At 36.2% G+C, this 26,984-nt stretch overlaps 1 protein-coding gene across 10 annotated transcripts in view; it reads right to left on the bottom strand.

Moving 5' to 3' along the window:
• The window catches only part of JAKMIP1 (janus kinase and microtubule interacting protein 1), an 88,688-nt gene extending 61,919 nt beyond the window's left edge, over positions 1-26,769 (bottom strand). For 5 of the 10 annotated variants that reach the window (XM_065735807.1, XM_065735806.1, XM_065735805.1 and 2 more), the window contains exons 1-3: positions 23,186-23,375; positions 11,385-11,658; positions 3,129-3,623 (exon numbers count right to left, since the gene is read on the bottom strand). In XM_065735807.1, coding sequence (XP_065591879.1) covers positions 3,129-3,623; positions 11,385-11,513 — 624 coding nt within the window. In that variant the 5' untranslated portion in view covers positions 11,514-11,658; positions 23,186-23,375. Of the gene's footprint in view, positions 1-3,128; positions 3,624-11,384; positions 11,659-17,445; positions 17,506-23,185; positions 23,376-26,707 lie in introns of those variants that run through there. The other 5 variants (XM_065735811.1, XM_065735810.1, XM_065735801.1 and 2 more) reach the window with 4 other exon arrangements.
• Between the last annotated feature and the right edge of the window lie 215 nt (positions 26,770-26,984).

Genomic DNA, 26,984 nt, shown 5'->3' on the forward strand with positions numbered 1-26,984 from the left:
TAATCTTAAACTTCATTTCAAAATCAAATTAAGTCAGTTCAATAACAAGTTTACTTGGAGCAAAAAATGGCCTGTTATTTTGAGTGTTTTTTAATTTTAGATTAAAGCATTTAGTGCTGTTACAGTTCCACTTTTTACTTAATAAACATTTAAAAACCCATCACTTCTCTACATCATTAATCAGGTATTTTATCAAATTTACCTTATACCAGCCCAGACTTCAAGGGAAGACAGACACCCTGCTAACAAACATGCTTTTGAGACAAGAGTCTGTTGGTAGAGAATTACTGAGGTGTGTGCATTTACACAGTCCTCAGCAGAAGGTCTGCTTTGAGGCTGTTCTTGCTTTTCTTCAAGTTGTATCTTTCCTTTTAAAGCTTCTGTTTCACATGCATCTTCAGTTTATAACTAGCTATTTTTACTTCCTAGTTTTCCACTGCCTGCACATTGTACCCTTGCATATATACAGCAAGAATGTGTTTTCTTTGGGGAAAGAAAACAAAAATAAAAGCGACAGCAAAACAAGAAATCCATGTCCACAAGCATTCTGTAAGTTAATGAAAATAATGATATAACTGTGATATGAAGTCAATTACAGGGACTTATTTTCATATCATTTTATGCTGTACAGAGAAAGAGTGATTTCTTTGCCAAATAGCTACTTTACTTTCCCTTATTAGACACCGGAATCTTCCCATTCATCTTATTTGCGCTGTGGCTTGTTAGGTGATTTTCACGGCTCCGTTCAGAAGCATGAAGATATATTTCAAAACTGATGAATCATATTTCCAAAATACTGACATTTATATAAGACAAGCATGGCTGCTTATGTATCCAGTGCAATTAAATCTGTATATCCATACATTCTTCTCATTTAATTCCTCAAGGGTAGGATCTAAGCCAATCAAATTCTCCAAATCAGTAAATGATAAACTTGATTTGAAATAGAAGGCAAGCATCCCTTGCACTAATTAAAATGATGAGGCAGAAGGGAGAGAAACATCCTGATGATCTATAATCCCACTTAGTCTCCTGGAGGAAGACAGTAGCTCCTAGGAAAGCTGCAGAGTTTGTGGTGCTTTTGTTTTTCTTTTGTTTTTTACCTTGCCACAGATTAAAATTGTGTCCTATACAAGAACTGACACCTGAATTGTTATGAATTCCTGGAAGGAATGTTTCCTTTCAAAATAACATCTCAGACAATTTAATAAAATATTCAAATCTGTAATTTGAAAGGAGTCAAGTCACTACATGCCAACACCAATCTTCGGATATTTTTTCCTCATTGTTTCTCCTTAAGGTGAAGAAGGATGCAAACACTTCAACTGAGAAACCACGAAGCTAATAGCAGACTTCTTCCAGAGCTGTGAACAGATAACAGTAGTTATCTACTCACGCTCCAAATACAATTATATTTTACAGACACACTTGTACTGAATAACAGTGAAAGATATAGAGAAACCCAGTAAAGCTCCAATCATAATTTAGAATGATTTGACAGGATTGTTTCATGCCAGACAGAAAACTTGAGTGCCCTCCTTTACCTTCATATCACAGCATGTTTAAAGGCTCAACTCTTTAGAGAGAAGAACTAAGCTGCTCCGGTACAGCACCACTCTACATTACACTATAGGTGTATTTTTGAGGGCGATTTAAGACAACAGAATTGAAGGTGTGTAAGTACGTGCTTCTTCTCACTCTTTCTTAAGAAGGGTAAACTTAAATATCAGCTATTCTCCAGAACAACACTGGCAACAATGCAGTTAATTTCTCTCCTCTTTAACACTCTAAAGTTTCCTGGTTTATTATGGTTATTTTATGATTCTAGATTTATAATACGGATCAAATTGGAAATAAGTTATTCTCGTAATAGTATCACATTCTCAGTCTTTGCAGTGGTCAATTAATTAATCAAGGAAATGATGCCCATGAGAACTGATCAAGATTCCATTTACTTACAGAACAAATATTAACTACTTTAAAAACCTTCATTATCTCAGACAAAATGATGATCACTGTTAAACAGATATTGTACTTGTTTGTAGTTTACCTTCACCATCTTTCTTCCCAAGGAACAGAAGAAATAAGAGAACATATCCATATAAGCACAAAATAATAATTTCTGCTTAAGAAAATCACTCAGGTTGGAAAAGACCTTCAAGATCATCAAATCCAGCCACTGCTGAACCATACTACCCCAATTCTAGCAACACACTGATAAATCATGCCCCTGACCACCACATCCAGATGGTTTTTAAACACATTCAGGGATGGCGACCCAACCACCTCCTGTTACTCTACCACCTCCCATTTTGAATATATGTAACAGAATCATGTAACTAACCAACATCCTTTGGTGTTAAACTGTTCTAAATGTATTGGTGCATACAGCCCTCCTTGTAGATGGCTTACACTTTGTATAGGTGTAAATTTGAAATATTTGGGGCACCCACTATCAAGAAATATTGCCCACCCTTCTATTTTCTACAAACAGCACAGCATACCATCTGTTCTGAAGTCCTATGGTTTCTAAAACTTGACAGAACCTACTGTCCTGCACCCTGATTTTTCTGCTCCTAAAAGGTATAATCTAAAATCAGAAGCTTTAAGGAGACAAAAAGTGTTACAAAGCCAAATTGAATGAGCAGGGCAAGTATTCACAAGGAGAAAATACTTGGTTTTGGTTCAGCACAATGGGTTTGCCAGATAAAAATACAAAATTACCCTGAAAAGTTAAGTTGTCCATCTCACAAAGATGCTGCTGAACTACTTTGATCGGGGTGACTTTTATAAGTACAATTCAAGTATGTAGGAAAGTAAAAAATAAAAATAAAACTCAATTTCTATGATCTGTTTTAAAAAGTTCAGTCTGGAAAGTCCTGGTTCAGCCACATTCTGCTTGATGGGACATAAAGCTTTGGATTGGATTGGGATAGCCAAGGAGCCAAGGCATGAAGCTATGCTAAAGTTATGCTAGTAGTAGTAGTAGTGGTGAAAATAGCAGCCTACTGAACCAATCAGCACTGGTGGAAGATATCACTGCAGAACAGGTTGTATATTTGTCTGTGGACAGATAAAACATTATTTTAAATGCTGCCATAAACAGATGAATTATTTCATGAACTTACCAGCCTGCGGATATCCCTCTCGCATTCACGCTTTATTCTATTTATCTCATCCTGATGGGACTGGTAAGCCATGCGCAGGTCAGCCGCCTTCATTTTATCTGCCTGCATGATATTGTTCAAAGCCTCTTCGAGCTGCTTTTTACCAGACTTTAGCTCCAAGATCTCCTGTTGCAACTTCATTCGTTCACTGTCAAACACCTTGCGAGCCTCCTCCTTCGCTTCACTCAGCAGCGCGGTCTTCACCTTGTCAGCCGCCCCATCCCGCAGCACGTTGACTGTTGACTGCAAACGCTGAATTTCACTGTCTTTAATTTTCACCATTCTTGCTACTTCCTGCTCATGCTGCCGGATCAGCAGCTCCCTGACACTCTGAAGCTCCTTCATTTTCTCCTCGTGGAGCTTAGCTTTCAGTTCAGAAACATAGGCAGTATGCTTGTGTTGCTCCTGCTCCCTTTCTTGCTTAACCTCTTGGATTTTCTCTCTCAATTTACTCACCTGGAACGTCAATATAAAATATTGATTAGCAAGTGCTATCACACCTTCACAAGCCATCAAGAGAGCTTTTTGTAAACCTTCTTAAAGAAAAATCACCAGCTATACAAAAGCAAAGGCTGTCTACACAAAATTTCTCTCTTCAGCAAACAGCAAAAGAAATAGAGCTTGAAGAAGGCTGTTTATGCCCATGTGTAGAGGAATCTGCTGTGCAGAGATGCTACCGGCAAACAACATCAAGAAGCACCCAACCTAGTTCTCTCCCAGTTTTCTCCACCAACCCTCAGAGATTACTCTTATCCACAATCTCCGTGTAGCACTCAACAAGCTGATGGAAAAGGAAGCAGAGAGATTAAAATGCTCTTGTTTATGCTGAGTAAGTTTTCTACTGTTCAACAGGCCATTCTTCAAGGTCGTTCATAGTGATTCAGATCTTCACATAGGCTCAGGTAATTTACTCCCACAGCATCCTTCTGTAGCTAAGGAGCACTATCACTTTACTGCAGCTGGGATTCTGACAGTCACTGATTTACCTTGTTTATATATGTCCTGTCTCTGGGATTTGAGTTCCAAATTCCAACACCCAAACCCACTGTTTGGCCTAAGGGAATTTACAAGTGGGATTAGTCATTAATATAGATTGGGTGAGGGAAAAAATACATATATAGAGAGAAGCTCACTTCTGTATTGTAGTATACCAGAAAAAGTATAACGTACCCAATAACGCCTAATATCAGTAACACCTTTCTACAACCTTTATCACTGCATCTGCCAGAATGCAGGCTCTACATGTGATCTTCTTTAAAACAAAGGCAGAGACAATCAGAGATTTCAAAAAATTTTTGTTTTGACCTTGAGTAGTTATAAAAACATATAATCCACATAACACTTCATTGTAAAAATCAGGTTACAAAGCAGCTGAATATTAGTACACTCCACGTCATTCCCAGACTTCCTGCACCTATGCTGTGCACTACTGGGACCTGTGGTCACACAATGCATTAATGTATTTAAAATTTATGCTAAACTAAGGCAATGATGCAACTTGTCCAATATTTTAGTGCAGTATGGAGGGGAGGATCTCAGTAAATGTTATTCTGAATATTGACAAGAAGGCATAATTAAGACAGTTTATTTTTTTCCCCATAGTTCTGTATTTTACAGTAATAAACCAAAGTGATGAGTTAAATTGAAGTGGTAATAATAGCTCAGGAAAGGTTCAGAGAACTTTGCTAATTTCTTAATTATAAGCAGGATGGATCCAAACAGGTACTCTTGTGCATTTGCATTAGGAAAAACAGCATCTTAATTCAAAAGCCTCAGTGGTAACTCATCCAATGAGACAAACTTTACTATTTAATTTGACTGGTCATAAAATGAGACCAATCTGATACACACCAAGCTCCTAGCACTAACTTCAGGATTTTCAGAATCTGAACTCCACTTGAAGCCTTCTGGCAGCAAGGACAACAAACTTCCCTGGCACAGAGGTTGTTATAGCCCTATAATTTCAATAGAAATTGTGAGGCTTAATCAATTCAAATTCATATTAGGCTAAAAAAAAAAAAAAAAAAAAAGCCCTAAAAAATTTAAAAAAAGAAAAGGCATGTGGAAGAAGATATGGAGAGTATGGAAGCAATGTTCTAAATATACTGTGGACTAAACACCAGCTGGGACAGCATTATAATTGTACGTGTGGAGAAGGAAGTACTGAATCAGGCACCATCCAACTAGGATATTTATCACACAGATACTGTTATCTCATTACAGAATGATCCAAATCATATATGTGTTTATGCAAAGAATAATTATTTTCCCCCTAAATGGTAAGTCTGGCTATTGGAAAATATCTTTCTTTAAACATCCATATTTTATTTCTTCTGGTGAAATAACTTGAAGTTTCAAGCCTATAGCAGACAGCATGAATCTTCACTGCTTGCATTAGGACACACAGTTCCACAGGAGAGCCTAAGAAAATGTTAAGCCTATCACATCATTTATAGATAAATTTAAAAACCAAATAACACTCAAATTCACTTAAATTTGATAATCCTCTGGAACGTTAGTATTTTAAAATTATAGTGATGTCATGAATTAAGTATGAGACTGAAAGGCAGCTTTCAGTACAACACATTGTTTTACGAAGCCACAATAATTTTTAATATATGTGAAAAAGATTCTGACATTTTGAGGGGGACTAGGTTACATAAAATGGTATGCATGAGTAATGGCTTTCATTTTTCAATGAGCACATCCCAACATCTATATCCACTGTTGCTGTCTGACAACACATCAAACCTTCAGCCTAACTGAATATCATCACATCATCTAGTCATTTCACTTACAAAGTTTCTGCAAGCACAATGCAAATAATAACAATCCTTCTGTAGTCCCTTCTTATATATCTTCTTATAGTCCCTGAGTTTTGCATCTCTTCTTAAATGCATTTCAATCTACATGACCCAGAAAAATAGATGCATCCTAATCTTCAAGGTTTTTAAAAAGCCTCTTCCTGTTATTCCCTCTTACCAGAGAAGATGGAAAATTAGTTCTAATATAGTTGTCTTCCCTGAAAGCCATTAACTTTCTGTCCCTCTCTCTCTCCCAATATGTTAAACTCTACACTTCTGGCAACTGATGGAACAAAAATAGTAATATGGTATTTTCCCATATGCTTAACTGTCTCAGTTTTGAAATGAACTTAAACACAATTGAAATACATTTAATTTTAAATTCATAAAGCTGTTCTGTCTACAATTTGAAGCATATCCAAGAACTGAACCCAGTAAGTGAAAAAAATTCATGCAGGCTTTCAGGGCACCACTGAGAGTGCCTGTCTCCATCTTTACTTCCTCCTTTCCATCAGCTATTTACACATTTTGACCCCTGAAGACTTCTCTTCCCCAGTTTCAACAGCCCCAACTTCTTTCAAGAAAGTGACAGTGCATACCAACATGTCTTGAAGACAGAAAATTGCTGAGAAACAGGCTAGTTTCAGAATAAAGAGATAATAATGCGGAAAGTTCATACTATTTGAACTGATTTGTATGTCACAGGATAAAGTCACAATTGACTGGATTGCAAGAAGTCTGCAAAGTAAACATTAAACAACTTCAGGGGGAGAACAAAGCATGCTAAAACTTTTTACTTCTTAGGACACAATAACTTTTTTGTGGAACATTAAACTTGCAAGTGTAGAACTCTGAAATATAAGCAACAGTCTTCTGGAGAATCTACTGGCCTGATATAGCCTCTTTATTGGATGTGACAATTTGTCACATCAATCCGTAGCCTAGGAACTCTCCTGGCTTCTTTCTAGATTATATCACTGTATCACATCTTCTGAAAGAAACAGCTCCTATCAGTTCCAGTTACCTAAGAATCCAACTCTCGTTGCCTTAATTCTGCTTTCATGCAATCATTTCTCCAAATCTCCTGCTCCTCCAATAAGAGCACAGATGTAGAGACTGCAACCAGATGAGACTCCACCTTGTCAACCATTGATTTTATGTATCTTACACTCACTGCTCAGTTACCACTTTTCCCACCCACCTGTCTCTATTACTTTTCTTTTATTTCTGTGATCATACTCATTGTTCTTTTTCATAGCAAAAAGCTTATTATAATCACTCTATTCTCTGTGCACCTTCATAAACGTCGTCTTCTTGCTTACTCTTTTCCAGCAACAAATAACTCTTCAAGAGAAAAGTAAAAAATTCCATCTTGTGCATCTGCCGCAGTCTTTCTTGCATCCAGCATTTCCAATTCTAATAATTTATTAACCCAAACTCTCATGATTATGTGAGAGATCACAGAAAATATGTTTCTGCTCACACCTGAGGATAGTTCCCTCTTCTGTATAAGGATCCACTAGAAACTTCTCAAGGCTGCAGCTACTGCCCTTTGATTCCAGATCAAAATGAGTATGTGTAATTTGTCAGATACATTAATTGCACAAACACCACTACAATTCTCAATAGAATTCTCCTGTAGATCACACTGTTTTCTGTCAACAATTTCAAATACAATAGCATCTAAAAGATTTGTGATACTTCCTTGCTTATTACTCCAAATTTAGGATAGTCATTGTTTAATATCTGGCTATTGATGTCTCCTCTCTAATAGCTGTTTTACCAGCACAAGATGTCACATTAGCATGTTTAGCATATTCACTCCTATTAGAAATCTGAGTTATGACACACTTATTCCTAACTATTTTCTGTTGCTGACAGATGACCCAAATGCTCCCATCTTAGTGATTTGTAAAGTATTGATGGACTTTTTACAACAAGAGTACAGAGCTGAATTCAAATGTCCTTTGACTTTAATTGATAACACTATTACACATTGTTATAGAAATACTTCATCCATTTCCCTGCTCCAAGATGTTTGCCATGTTTTTTCCCCAATTACAATACCCTAGCAGCTACTTGCAATTCAGGAGGCTCCTTTTAATTTGTAAAGTTATCTGCCTCATTTCTTTTACTATACATAGTATTACATATAGTGTGTGGTAATAACATTATCTTATACATATTCAGTTTGTCTAGGTTCTCTAATCAACAGTTTTATTACTTAGAATTCTTTCATAAATAGCTAGCAATAACTCTTTTTCTATAGCATACTTTTTCTTTTTAAACTTCACATGCTGAAAATAGAGTTTATAGAACTTGCAGGAAGTCACTGATACATACAGACTGAAAATCTGACAACAAATCTCAAAAAGAAACCCAGAAAGAAAACTGGGCAAAGCATGAGGACTCACTGAAGTCTGTAAAAACCACAGCTCAGCAGACTTTGGTATGTAAACTGTATTAGAAAAAGTAAGAAACTCCTTTGTGGCTAATTCACTTAATTTCATTCTCCTCAACTATTTTATCCCTTGTGTATTTTATCCCTTTCTCCCTGAGGAGAAACCTTCTAATTGAAGAGAGACATTACACATAGAACATGCTTCTGCCCACAAAATACTGATGTTCTGTGATCTCACCTCCAGGAAATGTACAGAAAAATGCAGAATACTGATGCTAAAAAATAAAATCAGAATTCAGTACAGATGGAACAGCAGTGATTGCAAACATTATACTACACTGTTATCAGGAACAAATTTCCTGAGCTATTGGAAGATTATCTTCTGATGTTTCCTAATTATCTCAATAGGAACCTTTCCTTTACTTCATAGAATTGTTTTAAAACATTCACTATTTCACAGCAAATTGTCAGTTACAAAATGCTTTTTTTTTTTTTTAAAGCACAGGGGCTACCACATTGCAGATGTATTTTTTGCCAGGGATGAACAAGAGCCTGCATTCTACACTCAACAATCTGCACCAGAGGATGTGACCCACTGTTACTGTCACCAGCACCATTTTTTCTAACTGGAGAAATTCAGAGCCACATCTTCAGTTTATCTGCACTTCCATGTCAGACACTACTTTTTCAGACTGCTCCCTCTGCTGTCATCCATTGCACAGCAACAAAATGTAATGGGATATTGGTGGGAAAGTTCAACCCCTACTACCAATACCGCCACCATCTGCCTCTAACAAAAATAAAATAGGAGGCATTACTTTCAGTACTGTGTCTACAATTCATTCATCAGTCAAGACCTTCATCATCACCTTACATAGCTGCTACACAGACAGCACGTCAAAGCCCTGATGGTGAGACTGCGCTGCTTCTTTCTCAATTTTGTTATAGTGATTTATAGCATAAACCACAGAAAGATGAGAAATTTGAAGACAATGTTCTCCCCATCCTCCCAGGAATGCTTTCCAACATGCAGCAAAATTTACAGTGGACTGGACTGCACATTCAGTAGGACTTTAGAGCACTCAGGCTAAATTTCTGAATTCAGGCGCACATTATACATGCAAGTCTACTCATTTCTCCACACATGTATCTGAAATACAAAACCTGACATCCAACTTCAAAAGCATACCAGGGCTAAACTTTTAGCTTTTGTGTAGTCTCCAGTGTGAACAGTTAAAATTACTTCACCTGTCCTAGGTATAAGATAGCTTTATAATTATATGCTCTAACATGTTTAAAAAATTATAAAACTTACATTTTTACACTCCTCTTCCAAAACAGAATTAAAAAAAATAAAAAATAAGGAAGCTGAAAAAGACAGTGATAAGTACAATATATTAGCTGCTAAAATTAATCTTAGAGGTTTTCAGTCACTGGTCATTTTCAGGGAGTGTGTTTTTAAGAAGCAGTAGTTTGCACCACTCATTTTATAGTTCATTTTAATTACATCAAAGAAGAGCAGAAGTTGTAAGATAAGCAAGCAAGCAGCAACATAACCGGCTTTTCTGTTCATTCGTCAATTCTGTAATCTAAGAGACAGGTGAAAAGCTCAGACATAAGATCATAGCCTCTGCAGTCAGAGGCAATCTAGTCTGCAGTAGGAAATAAGCAAATATAAAACACCTGAATTTTCAGTTTCATGTTGTGTGAGTGAGTTTTTTCTTTAGTCTGTATTGAAAAAAAATCTGATTTCACAGAAATTTCCGTTTTCCAACAAATTTAGTTTGACTGTTCTGAGCTGAAAACTATTACAGTCATTCAAACAAGAATTATGGCTTTTTTTTCCCCCTCTGTAAATAATAAAATCTGGATACTCTATTTGCAGGTTTGTTTACTTTATCGTAAAATGATAATATTAAATAAAATATGAAAGAAAGTGCTATTCACACAAGGCTGTTAAACTTGAACATGGATAATAGACAAGCATGCTCCAAATATGTTTTATATTTTGCACCAATATAACGACACAAGTACACAAAGCCATGTAATAACAAGTGAATATAGTTTTAGCACATATTTCTTTACTGAGAGGTCCTTGAGACTTATAGAAATAAAGTATCATCAAGCAAAAAACCCAAAAATCCATACCCACATGAATTTATCTCCAGAACTGCTTTGGGAAAGGTCAAACTCACTGAGATTAGCATAAAATATAACGAGCCTTACGGCCTTTCCATAATTTGAAGTACTATAGGAATATATAAACAGAAATGCAAAATGCACCCAGGCTGGGTGGTGCTTTGAGCAGCTTGGTCTAGTGGAGGTACCTCTGCCTATTGTGGGGGGGATTGGAACTACATGATCTTAAAGATCCCTTCCAACCCAAACAGTTCTACAGTTCTATGATTCCATGTACTTCATAAATGAACACTGCTGAATATATGCTAGAAAGTCAAATAGTTACAGATTTGTTTCATTAGTAAACAGATGCACCAGAGCAGCTAAGGACAATACCACATGTAACACAATCAAACCACATCAGGATTCCTGCACATGTTATTTCCAAGCCAGTTACAATCTCTGTAGAGAAATACCTAACATAGTTTGAATACAATGCTTGTGTTCAACTCTGTACACACTTCTTTTAAGATACAATTTTCAGAGCTAAGATCAAATCCTAAACTCCTTTGTTTCATTTAAGTCCAGCTAAGCTAGTGCTGTTAGTATTGAAATTGCAGCAAGTTTCAGTAACCATACATTTGTGAATTTTTACTTACTTTTGTACAGTATTAAAATAGTTGGCAAGAGAATGGAATTTCATACTCTGTTCTCCTCATATTTCATACCACACCTTCCCTTGTCAAAAATTTCAGTTCATCAGTGAGTGGTTCTTGAGACATTTCATATAAATTGAATGCATATTTTAGTAGGGAATTAATTTGAGACTCAAGCTCTGCTTGTTTATGACATTGTTACTGTTTAGAAGAATGGTCACAAAGTACAGATACATACCTTGCTTTTTTCTTGCTGAAATTCTATCTGAATGTTGGTTAGTTTAATTCGTAGCTCCTCGTTAGCAGCTTGCAGAGCTTCAATATCCATGTCGGGCTTATCTCCCTTGACACGACCTTTCTTTGACATAATTAGTTTTGAAGTTTAAAATAATTTTTTGCTCCAAATTGAGCTACCAGCTAGGGCCTCCTGCTTTCAGCATTTAAGAGTTAAGTAGTGTTCAACCAAGTGTTTCACATAAATCTCTGCCATTGTGGGCTTTGTCTCCCAAGTTCTGAAAGAAACAATGTAGGAAAAGAATTAGAGTACACCACAGAGAAAAAAAAAAAAAAAAAAGATCAAACTTAATATCAAGTTTTAAAGCACATTGAACTTCACTGTAGTATACACTATACTACATAATGTGCTAGATCAGGAAAGCAATAAATCAGAAAAGTTATACAGTATTCCTCATCATACCTAAAATCATATCTGCTCTCCTCTTATGCTTACAGGAAGGGACGTTTATAAACATAAATCATTTTATTCAGGACCAGATAACTTGGACCACACTCAAGATTTTCAAGTGGCACTGAGACAAGAATAAATTAATATAGCTGAGTGGTGTTTAGTGGGAACTGCTTATTTTCTCTAGTAAGGAATAAGCACCTTTCACCTTTGGGTATCAGATGTACTGCATCATTCAAAACATCAGCATATATTGAAAAATTATCACAACATTAGAAAAACACTTTCAAAGACGAAGAGTAAAACATAAGCATTCAAGTTCAATAGTTTGAAATTATCTAGTGAAAATACTAAGGTATTTCATTTCATAAGCATATTGATAAAAATGACAGCTCAAATCAGGACAAGAAGGAACAGAACTCAGAACATCATCTCTACCTATGTTAAAATAGAGTTCTATTGTTTGTTAAATTAGTACAAAAACAGTTGAAAAAGGACCAATTACTTTATAATAAATAAGAAAAAGAAGAGGAAGAGAGAAAAGACACTTCTGAAGATAAATGGATTGCAGGGCACTTCTTCAGCATTTGGAATGTACCAGATGTCATACTTGAGAGACACTCACAAATGGGCACTTGTAGAGAAATTTCATTGAATTTGAATCATCAACAGTTAAGGGGGCTAGCATGTGAAAAATAATATTATAAATAAATAAATATTAACTAATTATTATTCAATTCCTGCTGTACCTTTTAGGAAACCCAGTAATTTTTTAAAGCAAATGGAAAACAACTTAAACTAAACTTTACAATGTTTCAGTCATATCTTCTAGTTTCACTTATTATTGTTTTACAGAATTAAAGGATATACTTCACCACTATTCTCAATCCCTTCCCTTTTTCTAGGAGATTGCTGGTTTTAGTAGCTAGATAGCGAATAGTTATATGATGCTTATAATCATTAAATATTAATACACAGCATTGCAGTGCCAAAAAAAAAATGATTTTCATAAAACCAAAAAACAAAGAACAATATTGAAATATTTAGAAAAAGAACTTATTACTTGAGTAAGAAGAAAAGGAATGTTGAAACTCTGGTTAAAAATAATGTGATCAAAAAAGTAAATAAATAAGCAACCTAAAAAATTATTCCTGGGTTAAGAAAGTGCAATACATGGAAGATTGTATCTTTACAGATCTAGTCTTAGTGTTATAAGCAATAAGCAATAGTAACAAATTGGAAACTGAAAAGTCCTACAGTAATAAATACAGATAATATAGTAACAAGAAAAATCATAAAATGTTATCATCGCAAATTCAGCATTCCAGTCTTTATTCAGAACTTGAACAATGTCATTCAGATTCAGTAAGAATCCTGGAAGGTGAAGTTGTCAATGAGTCAACTAAGGTAAAGCAAAACACAGAGGAAAAGTAATTGGGGGAAGGGAAAATGGTTCTTGTCAATTAAGAATTTATCTTCCCACGTATTATGTGGAATCAGTTGCATTTACATTTCATTTGAAAGAAAATTGCCAAGTTCATTGTGTCAGTTTCCTTTCAGCCTTGGATTTTTCATTCAGAAAAGGATGTCTTCCTTCCAAATGCAACACTGAAACTGCAATGCTATGACCTCTTCTAATTAAAAGACTTGCTTCTCCAAATTTTATAAAAAGAGAAGGTAGCTACAACCAATGAAAAACTATTACACTGTCTCTCCCACATCTCTATCAAAAAAAGCAATTAAACAAAAATACACATTCAAGCCAGCAGTTTTCTAAAGACATTATACATTAACTGAAGACACATTATTCTTAGCTGAAGCTGCCTTAAAATCAAATCCATTCTACTGTTCTTTAAGAAATTATACTATCAACCATTAGCAAGAGAACCTATAGAAAGCATTCTAAAAATGATTATAAAGACAAAAAAACATATATAAATATATAATACCATGTGCGTGTTTAAGCTCATACTTAAGACATCTCATCTACCCCTGTTTCTGATTTGAGAATAACTGTATTCTACCCCCACTTTAGATCAGACGTCTTTATATCTGACATGCAAACAGTACGTGGAAAAATGGAGAACAATGACACTTAAAATTCACAATCCTACTCACTAACAAAAAAAAGAACAACACCTGCTGAATAGGGCTTTTACAGAACAGATCAGTTCTTCAGTTCAGCTATTTCTGCTTTGTCATTACCCAGTCATTACCCATGTTTTCCCACCTCTGTCTAGCATGCAAACCAGTAACACTGCTAAGGTTTCTTTTCTGCCCAAGAAATATTGAAGAACCTTTGTTCATAATGGTCCGCATCTGTATTTTCATTTTTTTGGACTTCACATTCTAATGCCATTTTTAATTTCTTTTTCAAACTCAGATTTTTAACTTGTAACTGTCTTTTGAGAGAAACAAAGACCCTACAATCCTTCAGGGTTTCAAGCATGCCTGAGAACTCTGAACTTTTCCACACTCACAGTTTCAACAAATTTTCCTAACTTCTAACTGGGGAAAAAAACCCTATGCAAAAACAGCAAGTATTCAAATGGTTTCTATTTCTAATAGAATTTCTATAGAAATTTCTGATTTCCACAGAATTCTTTAATGCATTATATTTCTAAGGATAGTAAGTTCCATTCCAAAAGTTAAAATAAGGTGATTTCTTGTTTTATTTAATCTTGTCTCCTACAGTACTATACAGCTTTACTATGGGCTACAGAAAACTTTTGTTATGCTTGCAAAGACACAAGCATATCAGTGCTGAATATTCAAGTTTTAAATAAAATGTATTACCTTGGCATCTGACAAAAATCAAACTCAGTGGGCACAGGTAAAATCTGGTATCCTCAGAAATGCCAGTTCACCTATGTTATATTTTTAAGAAGTGTGGTAATCAGCCAATAACTATATGAGAAAGCTGACATGAATAGCTGTCAATGCCCAAGGCATATTTCCCAGGAGGTTCAGATGACCTACATTTTTTGCCTCAGTTCTCAGATCTATGTAATAAAATACGACTGAATGGATAAAAGCAACAGCATCTCTACAAGACGAAAAAGAATACTTTCCCCCACCTACAAATATAGATTTGTGTTATCAGAATAATTTTCAAAGTACATTGTAGACTAGTAAAACATTTTATGTACCCTTTTGTTAGCTACCAAACTGACCTATTTCTACAATAGTAGAGGTTTTAATGGTTATTTTAAATCCACTTGCAGTATTGTTAGTGTTCCACTGAGGAAACTCAAGTGTCACCTGTAACTTTTTTTCAGATAATAAAACCCCAAACTATATTTATTGTTAACTTACAGCCACACCTTTTCTCACTGTTGCTGTTTTAATAAGAATATCACTCTAGGTCCAAAGCTAGACAAAAAGCAATCACCAAGAAGCACTAAATTTTTAAATTAGTTTTTCCAAAAAAATCTCACTAACATAATTGTGCTGAGTACAGTCAAACAGAGGAAACATTTGCTTTGTAGAGACTGTAGTTTAGTATGAGTTTGACATTCATGATTCAGTAGCTTCATCACAAATCCCTGCTTTTCAGGTCCCTCCTCTGTAGTTAACTGAACTGGAATTTTTCAAGCTTCAGAATGATTTTCACCAATATATTAATTTTCACTTCAGTTAATTGGTTTCCTTTGTCATGTATGCAACTGCTAAAACACATGCAATGAGAAAATGCTTCCAAGTCAAGACATAATACGCACAAAAAAAAAGTATTTCATACTCATTTAAAACCTATACGCACCTTCAAACATCTATCAGCTAATGACATCCATACAACACTGAATATTATCTTTGATAGGCAGTGCTACAGGCCACTGGATTGCACCCAGTACATTAGTGGCCTTGCTCTAGACAGAGAACTTAAGCAAAGACAAAAAAGAAAAAAGAAAATCTGGCACTGATTGGAAAGAAGTTATACAGTAGACACTCTGTAAAAGGGAACATTTGAGCTGAAAAGGAGGAGAGAGAAGGAACTGAAGGAATCACAAATGCATTTAGTCATCAAGATTCACTTGAACTAGTTTGTAGATTTTTTTTTTAGATCTATGCTGAAGCAAGAGGAGGTAGTACTGCCAGTAGTCCTTGTCAGACATTTAAAATAGGAATGACAGAAAAGTTACACAATGAAAAAAGATTTAAAGGAACAACTGGCCTCTGATTTTACAGATAATTTTGGAGGATAACTAAAGGACTGGTTATAAACACAACTTAAAACAGATTGTTTTACTGTGTCCACAGGACACATACCACTGGTTGCACTGGCCTCTCCAAGACCCGATTAGAAATTCACTCTACAGTTCTCTTTCTGCACTACAGCATCTTAATATTTCAGAAATTACTGAAACCTTGACCCAAATATCTTCACAGAATGCTATGAGTTTGAACCTAGGCCGTTGAAATAAATAAAAATTCACTGGCTTCAATTAACATTGGACTGACTCCTATAAGTATTTACTCAATTTCACACGTGGCACTGGTTTGTGGATTAATTCTTGAAACAGTCCTACTAAATACACTAAAAGACAAACTATTACAAACAACAGCCCTGTGTCACAGACAGGATCAAAGAAGGAAGCAAAAAAAAATGTGAAGTTCAAGTGCAGTTTAAAGTAGTAAGACTCTCTTTCCACAAGCTTCCAAAATCAGGTCCAGCATACATTTTGGCAAGCAGGTTAAGACAGGGCTCAGCCTCTGATCTTAGTACCAGTTCCTTTCTTCTGAGCAGACTGAGGACACCTGACAAGGGGCTTGCTGTCTAGAAAAACACACACCCAGTCTTCTATCCTTCTGCTTGTACCCTGTGTCATTCAGAGGGAGGCCTGGGCTTTCATTGATGAGTATTTCCTCCTTGAAAGCACAGGATTTTAGAGTAAATGAAGAGTAGGAAGAAAGATCAAATTTTACATGTCCCAGTTTGGTACATAAAACAACAAAGTCCAAGGCTGATAGTAATAATGTTATTCACTCTCACTGACACCCTACAGCTTAACTATCCCACAGGCTTTTGGATTAGACTGGACCACTTCTGCTGAGTTATTTACCTGAATGTTAAAAAAAAAAGAGTCCTTTAAAAATGAAAAACTAAAAAAATCAATGTGTGGTATTTTTGTTTGTTTTGGGCAAGGGGGAATTGTTTTTTGTTTAAATTATCATTATTATTAATATTGCTGTAGAGGTTTGGAACAATTAAAACCCAAAACCACGAAAAAGAAGAAATTGGCAGGTAAGTAGGAAATGTGCAAAGCAATCAGATTTAGGGAGAGAGGTTCAGGTTCTCAAACAACTTTGAAGGCAAAACCAAACTTCATGAGAAGAAAAACTTCAGGAGATAGTCAAAGAAGGCTCAGAGGGGATCTGATCCACATCTACAAGTATCTAACGTGCAGGAGGCAAAGGGATGAGTCTGGACCCTTCTCAGCAGTGTGTGGTGATAGGACAAGGGGAAATGGACACAGGGAGATGGACACAAATCATAGAAAGTTCCACAAACGTGTGAGAACTTCTTCACAGTGCAGTGACGGAGCACTGGCACAGGCTGCACGTAGAGGGGGTGCAGTCTCCTCTGGAGAAATTCAAGACCCGCCTGGATGCCTACCTGTGCAACATGGGCTAGGGAGCTGCTTTAGCAGGGAGATTGGATAAGAGAATTTTTAGAGGGTCCTTCCAACCCCTACAGTTCTGTGATTCTGAGAAACACAAATGTTAACTTTTTATTTTGTAAGTCTGACGTGATTTTGGCCCTCAAAGGTCAAGTTTAAGAAGGAAAACAAGTATACCTGGATATGACCTTGTTAACAGCTAAACAGGGAAAGCAAACCAATGTGGCCATCTCTAGTTTCTAGAATTGTGTGTAATGAACCACATTTACTAAATCCATAAGCTACCTTGTATTATGCCAGCCCGGCTGAATTTCCACCTTACTGCTGTACCACAGAAGAAAAACACTGCTTTAAACAGAACAGCATGACAACTTATTTCAGTTATGCCAAGCAGGCTAATAACAAAACTTCACCTCTACTTTGACAAACCTCATTAAAATCAAAACTCTTAGCCAAAGTAGAGATGAACAATTGAGCTCAGAAACTGGACAAAGTATTTTGGATACAGATTCAGTTTAATTGAGTGGGACTAGACAAAAATTGATATCCAAAAATCACAGTCCTCTAATACTCTTGTTAATCAGTTAAGTTTCACTAAAGAATTCACATGATCTTTCCAGATAGAGAATGGTGTAACTGCTGAATACAGACCAAAGCATTCAAAACTCTGGAGATCAGACAGGTGGGCACCGACTTAATGTTTTCTACTGTGCGGCTTATACAACTCTCACGTTAGTACTTAAATACTGTTCTACAGATAAATAATACTGTGTACCCACGAACTGTATTGAGAGCTAAGATTTCATTCTGAACAAAAGGTTTCAGCGATGGTTTCCTATGTGACCAAGGACCATGCTGACTCACCCTCACTGGAAGCAGTGACTGTATTTCTTCGCATGCATGCCTACCAGTGGTGACAAGATGAGGTGACTCACTTAAATTCCTCCTTATGACAGTGCTCTGAAAATCAGCCAGCTAAAGCTGACAGTTCAAGCACTAATAGAGTGAATGTTCATTGGAGTGAACAGAGCTTCGTGCTCTGTACTGCAGGCTGATGGAACTGCATCACCCACATCAGCTGGGATGAAGTATTTAAAAGGACTTTCAGCCAGATGTTAGTTTCCTCCATTTCCCTCCCCTCAATTCCATAAGGGAGCAGCACAGCAGCTTAAAATTGCAGCCAGCAAAATGCACAGTAAGAGCTCAAAGACAGTCTCCTCTTTCTTATTCAGTTTCAACAGCGCAGAAACAAGCATGACATATGAAAAAAAAAAGCACAGCAGAGAAACCTTGTGAGCTGAAGACTTTCTTTGTGTAACCATCTTCCACTAACCACAAACCGGAAGCTTTGCCATACTGAGAATACTGCCAAGAAAGACATCCTTCTGCTGACTGCCAGTGATTTTGATTCATCCAGTCCAGGCTGCTTAGAACAGTGGTCGGCGAGGCGTTCCCCAGAAGCACAACAGGAATGCTCAGAGCTGGACATGCTGTCTGGGAGCACTTGGGTATCTGGACAGAAGTATTCTCTACATGTCGGAATCAAAACGTTAAGGACAGCATCCCTCTTCATGTTAAAAAACAAACACACAAGACAAATCATCCATAAGTTGGCTTGAAAAGAAACACACAAAAACAAAGCCTAAAATAACTCTGTGATGGACCACTGTTCAAAATGATTTTGAAGTTCAGAATTTGATCATTGCCCAGAAGTAAAAATCCCTGAATCTAAAAGAATGGTCAGATATGGAATAGAGGTTACTTCTACACAGGATTTAAACTTTTCTAGAAATCTGAGCACCCAACTTCAAGTTCTGCTAGTACAGTATTGCTGCTAGTTTATCTCCAACTGCTGGCTTCTGTCATAGGAATTAAAAGATGATTCTTTTTATCCACGCTGAGGAAAATAATTTTTTTCCCCTTTTACCTATGAAACATTTTTCAGTTTCTGTGAAATCAAGTTGCTCAAGTATATTGACTCGCAGAGCTGACCATGAAGACAGCACAGTGTTCTACTTAAAGCAAAGGCCTAGATACCTCAACCAAAGTTCACAAGAGTCAGTGTAATTAAAGGAAAGACCTTTATGTATTTTGAGCCGTAGTAAATGCAACCTCCTCCTTCTCTAGTCTGCTTCTGTAAATCACCTGTAGCTATGGACAAAATTTTTATTTAAGTTTCATTACCACACAAGAAGGATGTGGTAGTAAATGAAGCTTCATGCCAAGTTGTGGAATGATGTGTTTATATAACCTGTGCTATGTACTGATCTTAGTACTCTGTTGTCACTCACCCCACCTCATCCCCTAGAAGAAGTACTGGAGGGAAGCCTAAAACATTAAAGCACCAACAGTAATTCTGTAGCCATGCTTTAATCTTTTTGAAGAATTTATGGAGTAATAGGAAAACAGGCATTACCTCATCTCGACAGGTTGAACCACAGAGTAAGACTCTGCTTTAAAGTTAAGCTTGGCACAGTTTTAGCAGCAGGAATGCAATTTTTCACATCTTAAACAAAGCTATTCTAGCAAAACTAACAGTTTCCAGAGCAGGAAAGAAAAGAAAGGGGGAAGGAGGTGAGCATATACCATTGGGAACACCCTTACAGAACAGAGCTTGCCAAAGGAGCATTCAGTAAAGGAAAAGAAATAGAACTAATCTTAGTAGAGCCCATTTCTTATCACTAGCACAAATAGCAGTCCTATCTGCTGTTTTCCTGTTACTCGCTCAACTCTTTACCTCACAACCACCAGTTCTAAGAGACAAAAGAAAGGAAATGTATATCAGGAGGAGGAAGAAAAAAGTGAGAAAAAAGAAATAGCTGAGTTCCACAAAGATCAAGATTTGCTTGTTATTTGCATGGATTTATTGCATGCTGAAATGTTGCCTGTTTCAGTAAACACTGTGAAATGTAGAAGATATGACCATGTTCTTTCCTACTCGGAGACGCCAACTAAAATACCAACGCTACACACATTTACATTTCTGTTATTTAGTTAAAATCTGGAAGCATCAGATCGAAGATTTTTACTAGCACTTCACAAATGGAACTAAAGACAGGAAATTAGTTGATATTTTCTTTGACATATGAAGGTTTTTAAGCAGTAGATAATCAAATAATTAAATCTTAATCTTTGGAAGTTTAATTGAAATGCCCAAATTCTCTGCCTCTCATCTACTATCCAATTTCTTTTTTTCCCTGGGTTGTGATAACACCTATAAGCTATAGCACACCTATAAGCTGTTCCCATGCCTCTACCAGCACTATTAAAAGTGCTTTACCACACTTCCCCTCTTTCATTAATTTCCATTTACTTTAATCACAGAATCACAGGGGTTGGAAGGAACCTCCAGAGATCATGTACTCCAACCCCCCTGCCAAAGCAGCTCCCTAGCCCAGGTTGCACAGGTAGGCGTCCAGGTGGGTCTTGAACATCCCCAGAGAAGGAGACTCCACCATCTCTCTGTGCAGCCTGTGCCAATGCTCCGTCACTACTTACTGTTTCTTCACAGTGCAATCATCCACATCTAAATTTCTAAATGCAAAGATGAGAAAAATGTTAAATTACTCCTGCACAGAAAATTGCTATAACTGCACCCTTGCAAGCAGTTTGAAACAAGTTCTTCTACTTGAGAAAGATGGGAAGTCTCCTTTCAACAGTTTCCTGATATTTCTCTGTTTATCAAACTGTCACAGTGGAACAGATAGATTAAAAGTACAACTGATCCCAAAGTGAAAGAATAACATAAAACTCACAGAATCACAATAAAATACTATTATCCTTTTGTATCTTCCCTACTTCTTGCCTGAAACAACCACAAAGCAATAAAGTATTTCCTCAATAAAGAAAATAAACTCTTCTGAACAAAGCAATAGAAACATCTCTGCTATAATTGGAAATTCACAACTTATACTTCAGTAGAGTCCCTTATACATCTTCTCTGCACATTTTTTAATTTTAAGTGAAATTTAACATAACTGTGAAATAATTTATTTCCCTCCACAAGACTCGTGCTTTGGGTTTAGTTGCAACAAGCAGCACTTAAGCTAGCAGCACTTCAGCAGAGACATTTATCAAGTCTGCAAAGTATATTTCAAGTTTGCTGACTAATCTGATTGCATTAGCTCTTCCTGGCTCTTGTCCCAACCATGAGAATCTCTCTCACTTCTTTTCCATCTCTGCAGATTGCGTGCAGCTGTTAAGTCAACTTGGCACTCAAAACTGCTTTTCTGCCTCTCCACACCTCTATGTGGTGCCTGAGCCCTGGTGCTCCTTCCTTTTGAGCTCCAAGAAGAGAACTTATTTGTCTGTCCTTTGAAGGAAGGTAGTGTTACCTCCATCACCACACGCTCCTCTCATTGGGAGTTGCTCATTTCCAGCCCATGTACAAAATGCTTGATTACTTTTCATCACTTTGCTATCTGTCAAGACATCAAATTTAAGCTTTGCTTCTATTTAAAATGACTTAAGTAATGCTGATTCCCCTCCCATCCCTCAACACTTTTCATCACGTCCCCATCAAAATCAAACACATCCTACCTTAATGTTGTATCTTCAAGTCAAAGTCTTGGATGAGCAAGCAATTTTTAAACGCAAATCCAAACTCTGCAGGTCAGATTATGATGTATATTTAAATTATTCAGTTCCATCTAAACTCAGAAGAGCTCATTTGCTGCGATAATCTTTTCTACATTATAATGGTTTGTGTTTATCAGCTGATTGCTGGGTTCACGTTCTGCTTTACTCACATTCAGTTTCTGTACTCTCACATATGGACCTATGACATTCATTCTTCCCCATATTTTGCTTTTGTCATTTTTTTTCATTGCTATTACAAAAAAGTGCTAGTAATACATTTTTGAATTATGTATTAATCAATACATTATCAATTAATATAATTCACATTTGAACTTCCTTTTCAAAGGAATTTAAGGTAGATTTCCTGGATTATGTTGAACTTTAGTTTTTCACACAGTTCTTGTTAAACACAAAGTGAACTGTGAGAAGTGCTTCAGTGTGTAGCACTTCTCAGGCACACTGACTCCAAATTTAATAAATATACATGATATAGAAGAAGATCAAACAAGGAATGAAAGGAGCAGAAAAGCTTCAATTGATTAAACAAGTTCCTAATACTGCTGTAAAAATAATGCAAATACAGTAATGATCAACTGAGAAACAACCTGAAATCAATTCCTGTTGTCCAAACTGATGGTAATACAGAAATAAAATAAAATTTTAAAATATTTTTACTTAAGTTTATATGTAATACTATATTAACATAATATTTTCAACACACATATGGATTTTTGTTTTATGTGTGTATGTGAACAGTTTCTATCAAGATTGGTTTCCATCAAGAAGTGTTTTAAGCAGTGAGATAATCTTGAGACTATATACTTAAGAAACAGCTTTTATAATAATGCATGTTTCTGTATAGAAATTAAACATATATGCCATAATTAGATCATGTTGTCCAATTAACTTCATTATTCATAATGCACTGTTCACAATTACTAATGCTTTCAATAAATTAAGAGCTGGAAAACAACACCACAACAACACAAGCAAATAAACAACAAAAAAAGATCAGCCAATTTCAGAAGAGAGACTATTTATCAAGAAACACACTATTACAAGGACAGTATCCTAAAGATTTCATGTCTCCAACTTTTTGTTCTCACTACTATTTATTAATGGTATAACACACAGGCAACAAGTCCTCAGGGTTCATACCTTCTTCCACTTATATAAACATAGGAATTGACAAGGAGCTTGACTGAAGATCTGCTTTGCTTAATATCCAAATGCAAGATCTAAAGAAATGAAAGACCTTTCTATGGTATTGGAAAAGTTTTAGTTTTCTTTTTAGCACCTCTTGCAAGCATTCAAAACATATACAAGTATTTTTGGCTAAGCAAAACATGACTTTTCTTATCTTAAGATGACCATTAGCAGCCACATATTTATCTAACTGTAAAATACATGAGAATTCTGCCAGTAAGCTGAAAAGCTATCAGCTATCCAAACGTACCAACTTTCCAGAGCAGTTGAAAGTTTGCAAGTAAGACAAACCATGGAGATGCATGTTATAGTAGGGGTTTTTTTTTTGTTTGTTTTTGCTGCGTTTGAAGAATAGTAGATCTATAGTCATAAATGAAGAAGCTTTTGTGCAGAGGATTAGTCAGCAAAGATAGATTGCTCGAAGGCTGTTAAAAAAAAAGAGTAAGCTAATTTAATCTACATTGAAATTGCATCAGTTTAAAGCAGTGGGTTGGAAGCAGTTATGGTAAATTTCACAATCTATCAGTCAGTAAAACAAAGAAAGACATTTAAAATACAAATCTGCCTGGCTTTATGCCCTGTACATTGCAGCAATCCTATATTTTCAGACACAGCCATTCTTATTTAAAGAAACCTACCTACACAAAGCAGTGTGATGTAACAGCTTCCATTGAGATCCAGTTCCCACATAAACATATTTGTGTTTATGTGGTCATTGTGAGAAGATAGTTAGGAAGTACCAGAAGCAGTACAACCAAATTAACAGGACATTGATATGCAAAAACTAAGAGTAATCAAATAAGACAACTTGGGGCCAGATAGGGACTTTCTTGCCTTTTTTCCCCATTTAGAATTGGGCAAATGTGCATAAGTAATCCAAAAGATGAAAATTCTATTCAGTATTTTCATGAAGTAGTTACAGGAAATTTTCTGTTTCCTCAGATAATTAGCACACAAAGCAATTACTTTCAGAATTAGGTATCAAAGACTTTCTCATATCGTGAGCATTCTTCAAAGTCTATTAAATAAGCCAATTCAGTCCAAGTCAATTTATTAACCCTTGTTCATCTGTTTTGATATATGAAGGAGCAGATAGAATTGAAGATAACAGAAGAACACTTTTTAAACTGTATTAGAGATTTAAAATCAAAATTAATTGGGAAATGTTATTCAGTAATTTATTCTTTTCAAAATCAACATAATCTACTTCTATTGCATAGGTCACTGTGAAAGGTATGTTTCCTTCTTATTTCTGTGGAAATTACAACAGATGTTAAGAGAACAGCTCTATTTGATATAACAAATTCTCAGCTACAGAATCCTATTTTTCTCAAGTCACCACCATCAGCTGTGCACTTTCACCAGTGATGAGCAAGAGCCCACATGGCATGCTTGTAAAAAAAATTTCTGCAAGAGCAGAGGTGGCCCACTGTTTCCCAGCTGCTGTGTCAGCATAGTTGCTATAGGAAAATTTGCTTACACAATCCACCCTTCACTGGCCCAAACAGGAAGAAGTTCGAAGGTTCCAAATCCAGACACTATGGTGACCATATTCAGCCAAGATCAACATGCTCCATGGTCTTTAAACTGACATGGGTCCTGGCACTGTGTAGCAAGAGAAAGACTGTCTTACTCTCCGGCCCGACTCTAGAAGTTCAAACCTTCATCTTAACATTGTTACGTAGCAGCAATAAGCATTTGCTAATTTGTTCAGATTACAGGTAATCTGGAATACTTTTCCTATCCAAACAGCAGCAAGCATCACTTTACCTGCTGAGCGACACATCCTGAACCCAGCAATAAAATGTAATGGAATATTGGCAGAAAGTTCCAGCCTCTACTGCCATAGCATCAACACCTGCATCTGATTTTGCGGAACATAACAAAATAGGGGGCATTACTTTCAGAGCAGTCCTTGTATTATTAGATAGGCACATCAGTACAAATCACCTTCATATCTGTCATTGAAGCTCCTCCTGCTGTTCACCATAAGGAGTTAAACTTGGTCAGAGATAAATGTTGAACTGTTCTCTCAGTCAAAGACATGATTAATTACCCATAGCCCCCAAAACACACAGTTATAATAATTCTTACCTTTAGTAAAGTTAATTTATTCAATAAACAACAAACTATTTTAGACTTGTTTTCATTCTTTCTATTGTGCTTTTTAGTGACTACGCTATAGGGAACATCTCTCAAGCACTAAAATAAAGATACTAATGAACCATTAGCTGTAGTAGAGCATCACAAAAGGCAATTGAATACTACCCAGAGGGGCCCCTAAGGCATTTTCTGTACTTTTTAAAAAAAAAAAAACAAAAAAAAAAAACAAAACAAAACAAAAAAAACACTTTACTCTTTCCTTCTTCAGGAAGATTTCAGTAATGATTATACACTGCACAGCTGTCATTTCTCATAGCATTCTCCCAACTCAGGATCACAGTTAACAGGAGTTCTTCCACTATGCACTGTATTCAGTGAAACATCAGGTTTTGTTAACAGCAAAGAGGCAACAATTTCCACATGCATGCAAACTGCAAAATATCTGCCAATAAAGGATATTTTCATGGTTTTTTTTTTGCTTTTGTTTTTTGTTTTTTTGTTTTTTTTTTTGTTTTTTTTTTTTTACAAACTTACTTAATATTCAGTGTCTTTCTAGAAAAACATTTCTAGGATCCACTGATATTTTTGCTGCTGTAAGAACAGTTACATGGAATGGGGGTTGTCCAGTCCTTTTAATATTTCTAAACCTAGTAACTGCATTATCTCTGAAGTTTCAGTGTAGGAAGAATCTAGAACGCATAAAAGCCAGGAATTAGGCAAAACTCTTCTCCATTCCAGTAAGAGGAAACTGATATTTTTCCTCGTACATGTATGGCTGGTCGCTCAAAGTAACCCCAACCATTGACTTCTAATGCAAAGCATATAAAGCTGCTTTCTCAGTGCTCAGACTTGAATACACTATATACACACGAAAGCCAACAGAAGGCTGAGAAACTGTCAAAGAAGCTTAGCATCCCGCAGAAACCAGGCTAGTCAAAGACTTTCCTCTTTATTAATGGTGACAGGCATATGTGACGTAGAGACAGTGGTCACAGTAGCAAGCACGTGATGAGCATATGACACTGGGCATCATTTCTGTACTGAAGACTCGAGATTCTACAGGGAAAAGAAGCCTTAGAGAATTAACAGAAAACAGAGTAAAAGCATTGCTATAAAGAAGTTCACTCAGTGAACACAGAAAGGCTTCTTGTAACTAGAACCATATTAAAGCAGGTAGAAACTTAGTAAAATAAACCAAATTAGTATTGACTGCAAAATCTAGTTAGGCTGAAGGTCTATTTCAGCATACACACAAAAAAAGCTAAACTTGAAGCTTTAAGTTGTATTGTCTGCAAGAAATTGATAGTGTTGTAACTCTATTTTAAACTTATCCTTTTCCTACCCAACAAATACATTAGCAATGCACAGTACCTTTCTCTTGTCCACGGGTCTCTGAGGCAGTTGTGTTTGATTTTATGTTGAAGACGTCAAGTCGTAGCTCCTGGTTCTGCTCAGACTTAAAGTATGTTTGTACTGGGATTTTCCACACAATGAGTCCTACTCTTATTGGCACATCCTCTTTTTCGTCAGGATGAAGGGATTTCTGAGCAATATTGGTGACATTATCTGTTCAACAAAAGAGTTTGAACCCACGTTAGACTTGTCCAATAGTTCTGACAGTAGTAATGCAGTGAAAATTTATACAAGG

The sequence above is a fragment of the Cyrtonyx montezumae genome, unplaced genomic scaffold (genome assembly GCF_038088225.1).
Source record: "Cyrtonyx montezumae isolate F1298 unplaced genomic scaffold, pur_monq_1.0 scaffold_2, whole genome shotgun sequence".
In the NCBI taxonomy this organism is placed as follows: Eukaryota; Metazoa; Chordata; class Aves; order Galliformes; family Odontophoridae; genus Cyrtonyx; species Cyrtonyx montezumae.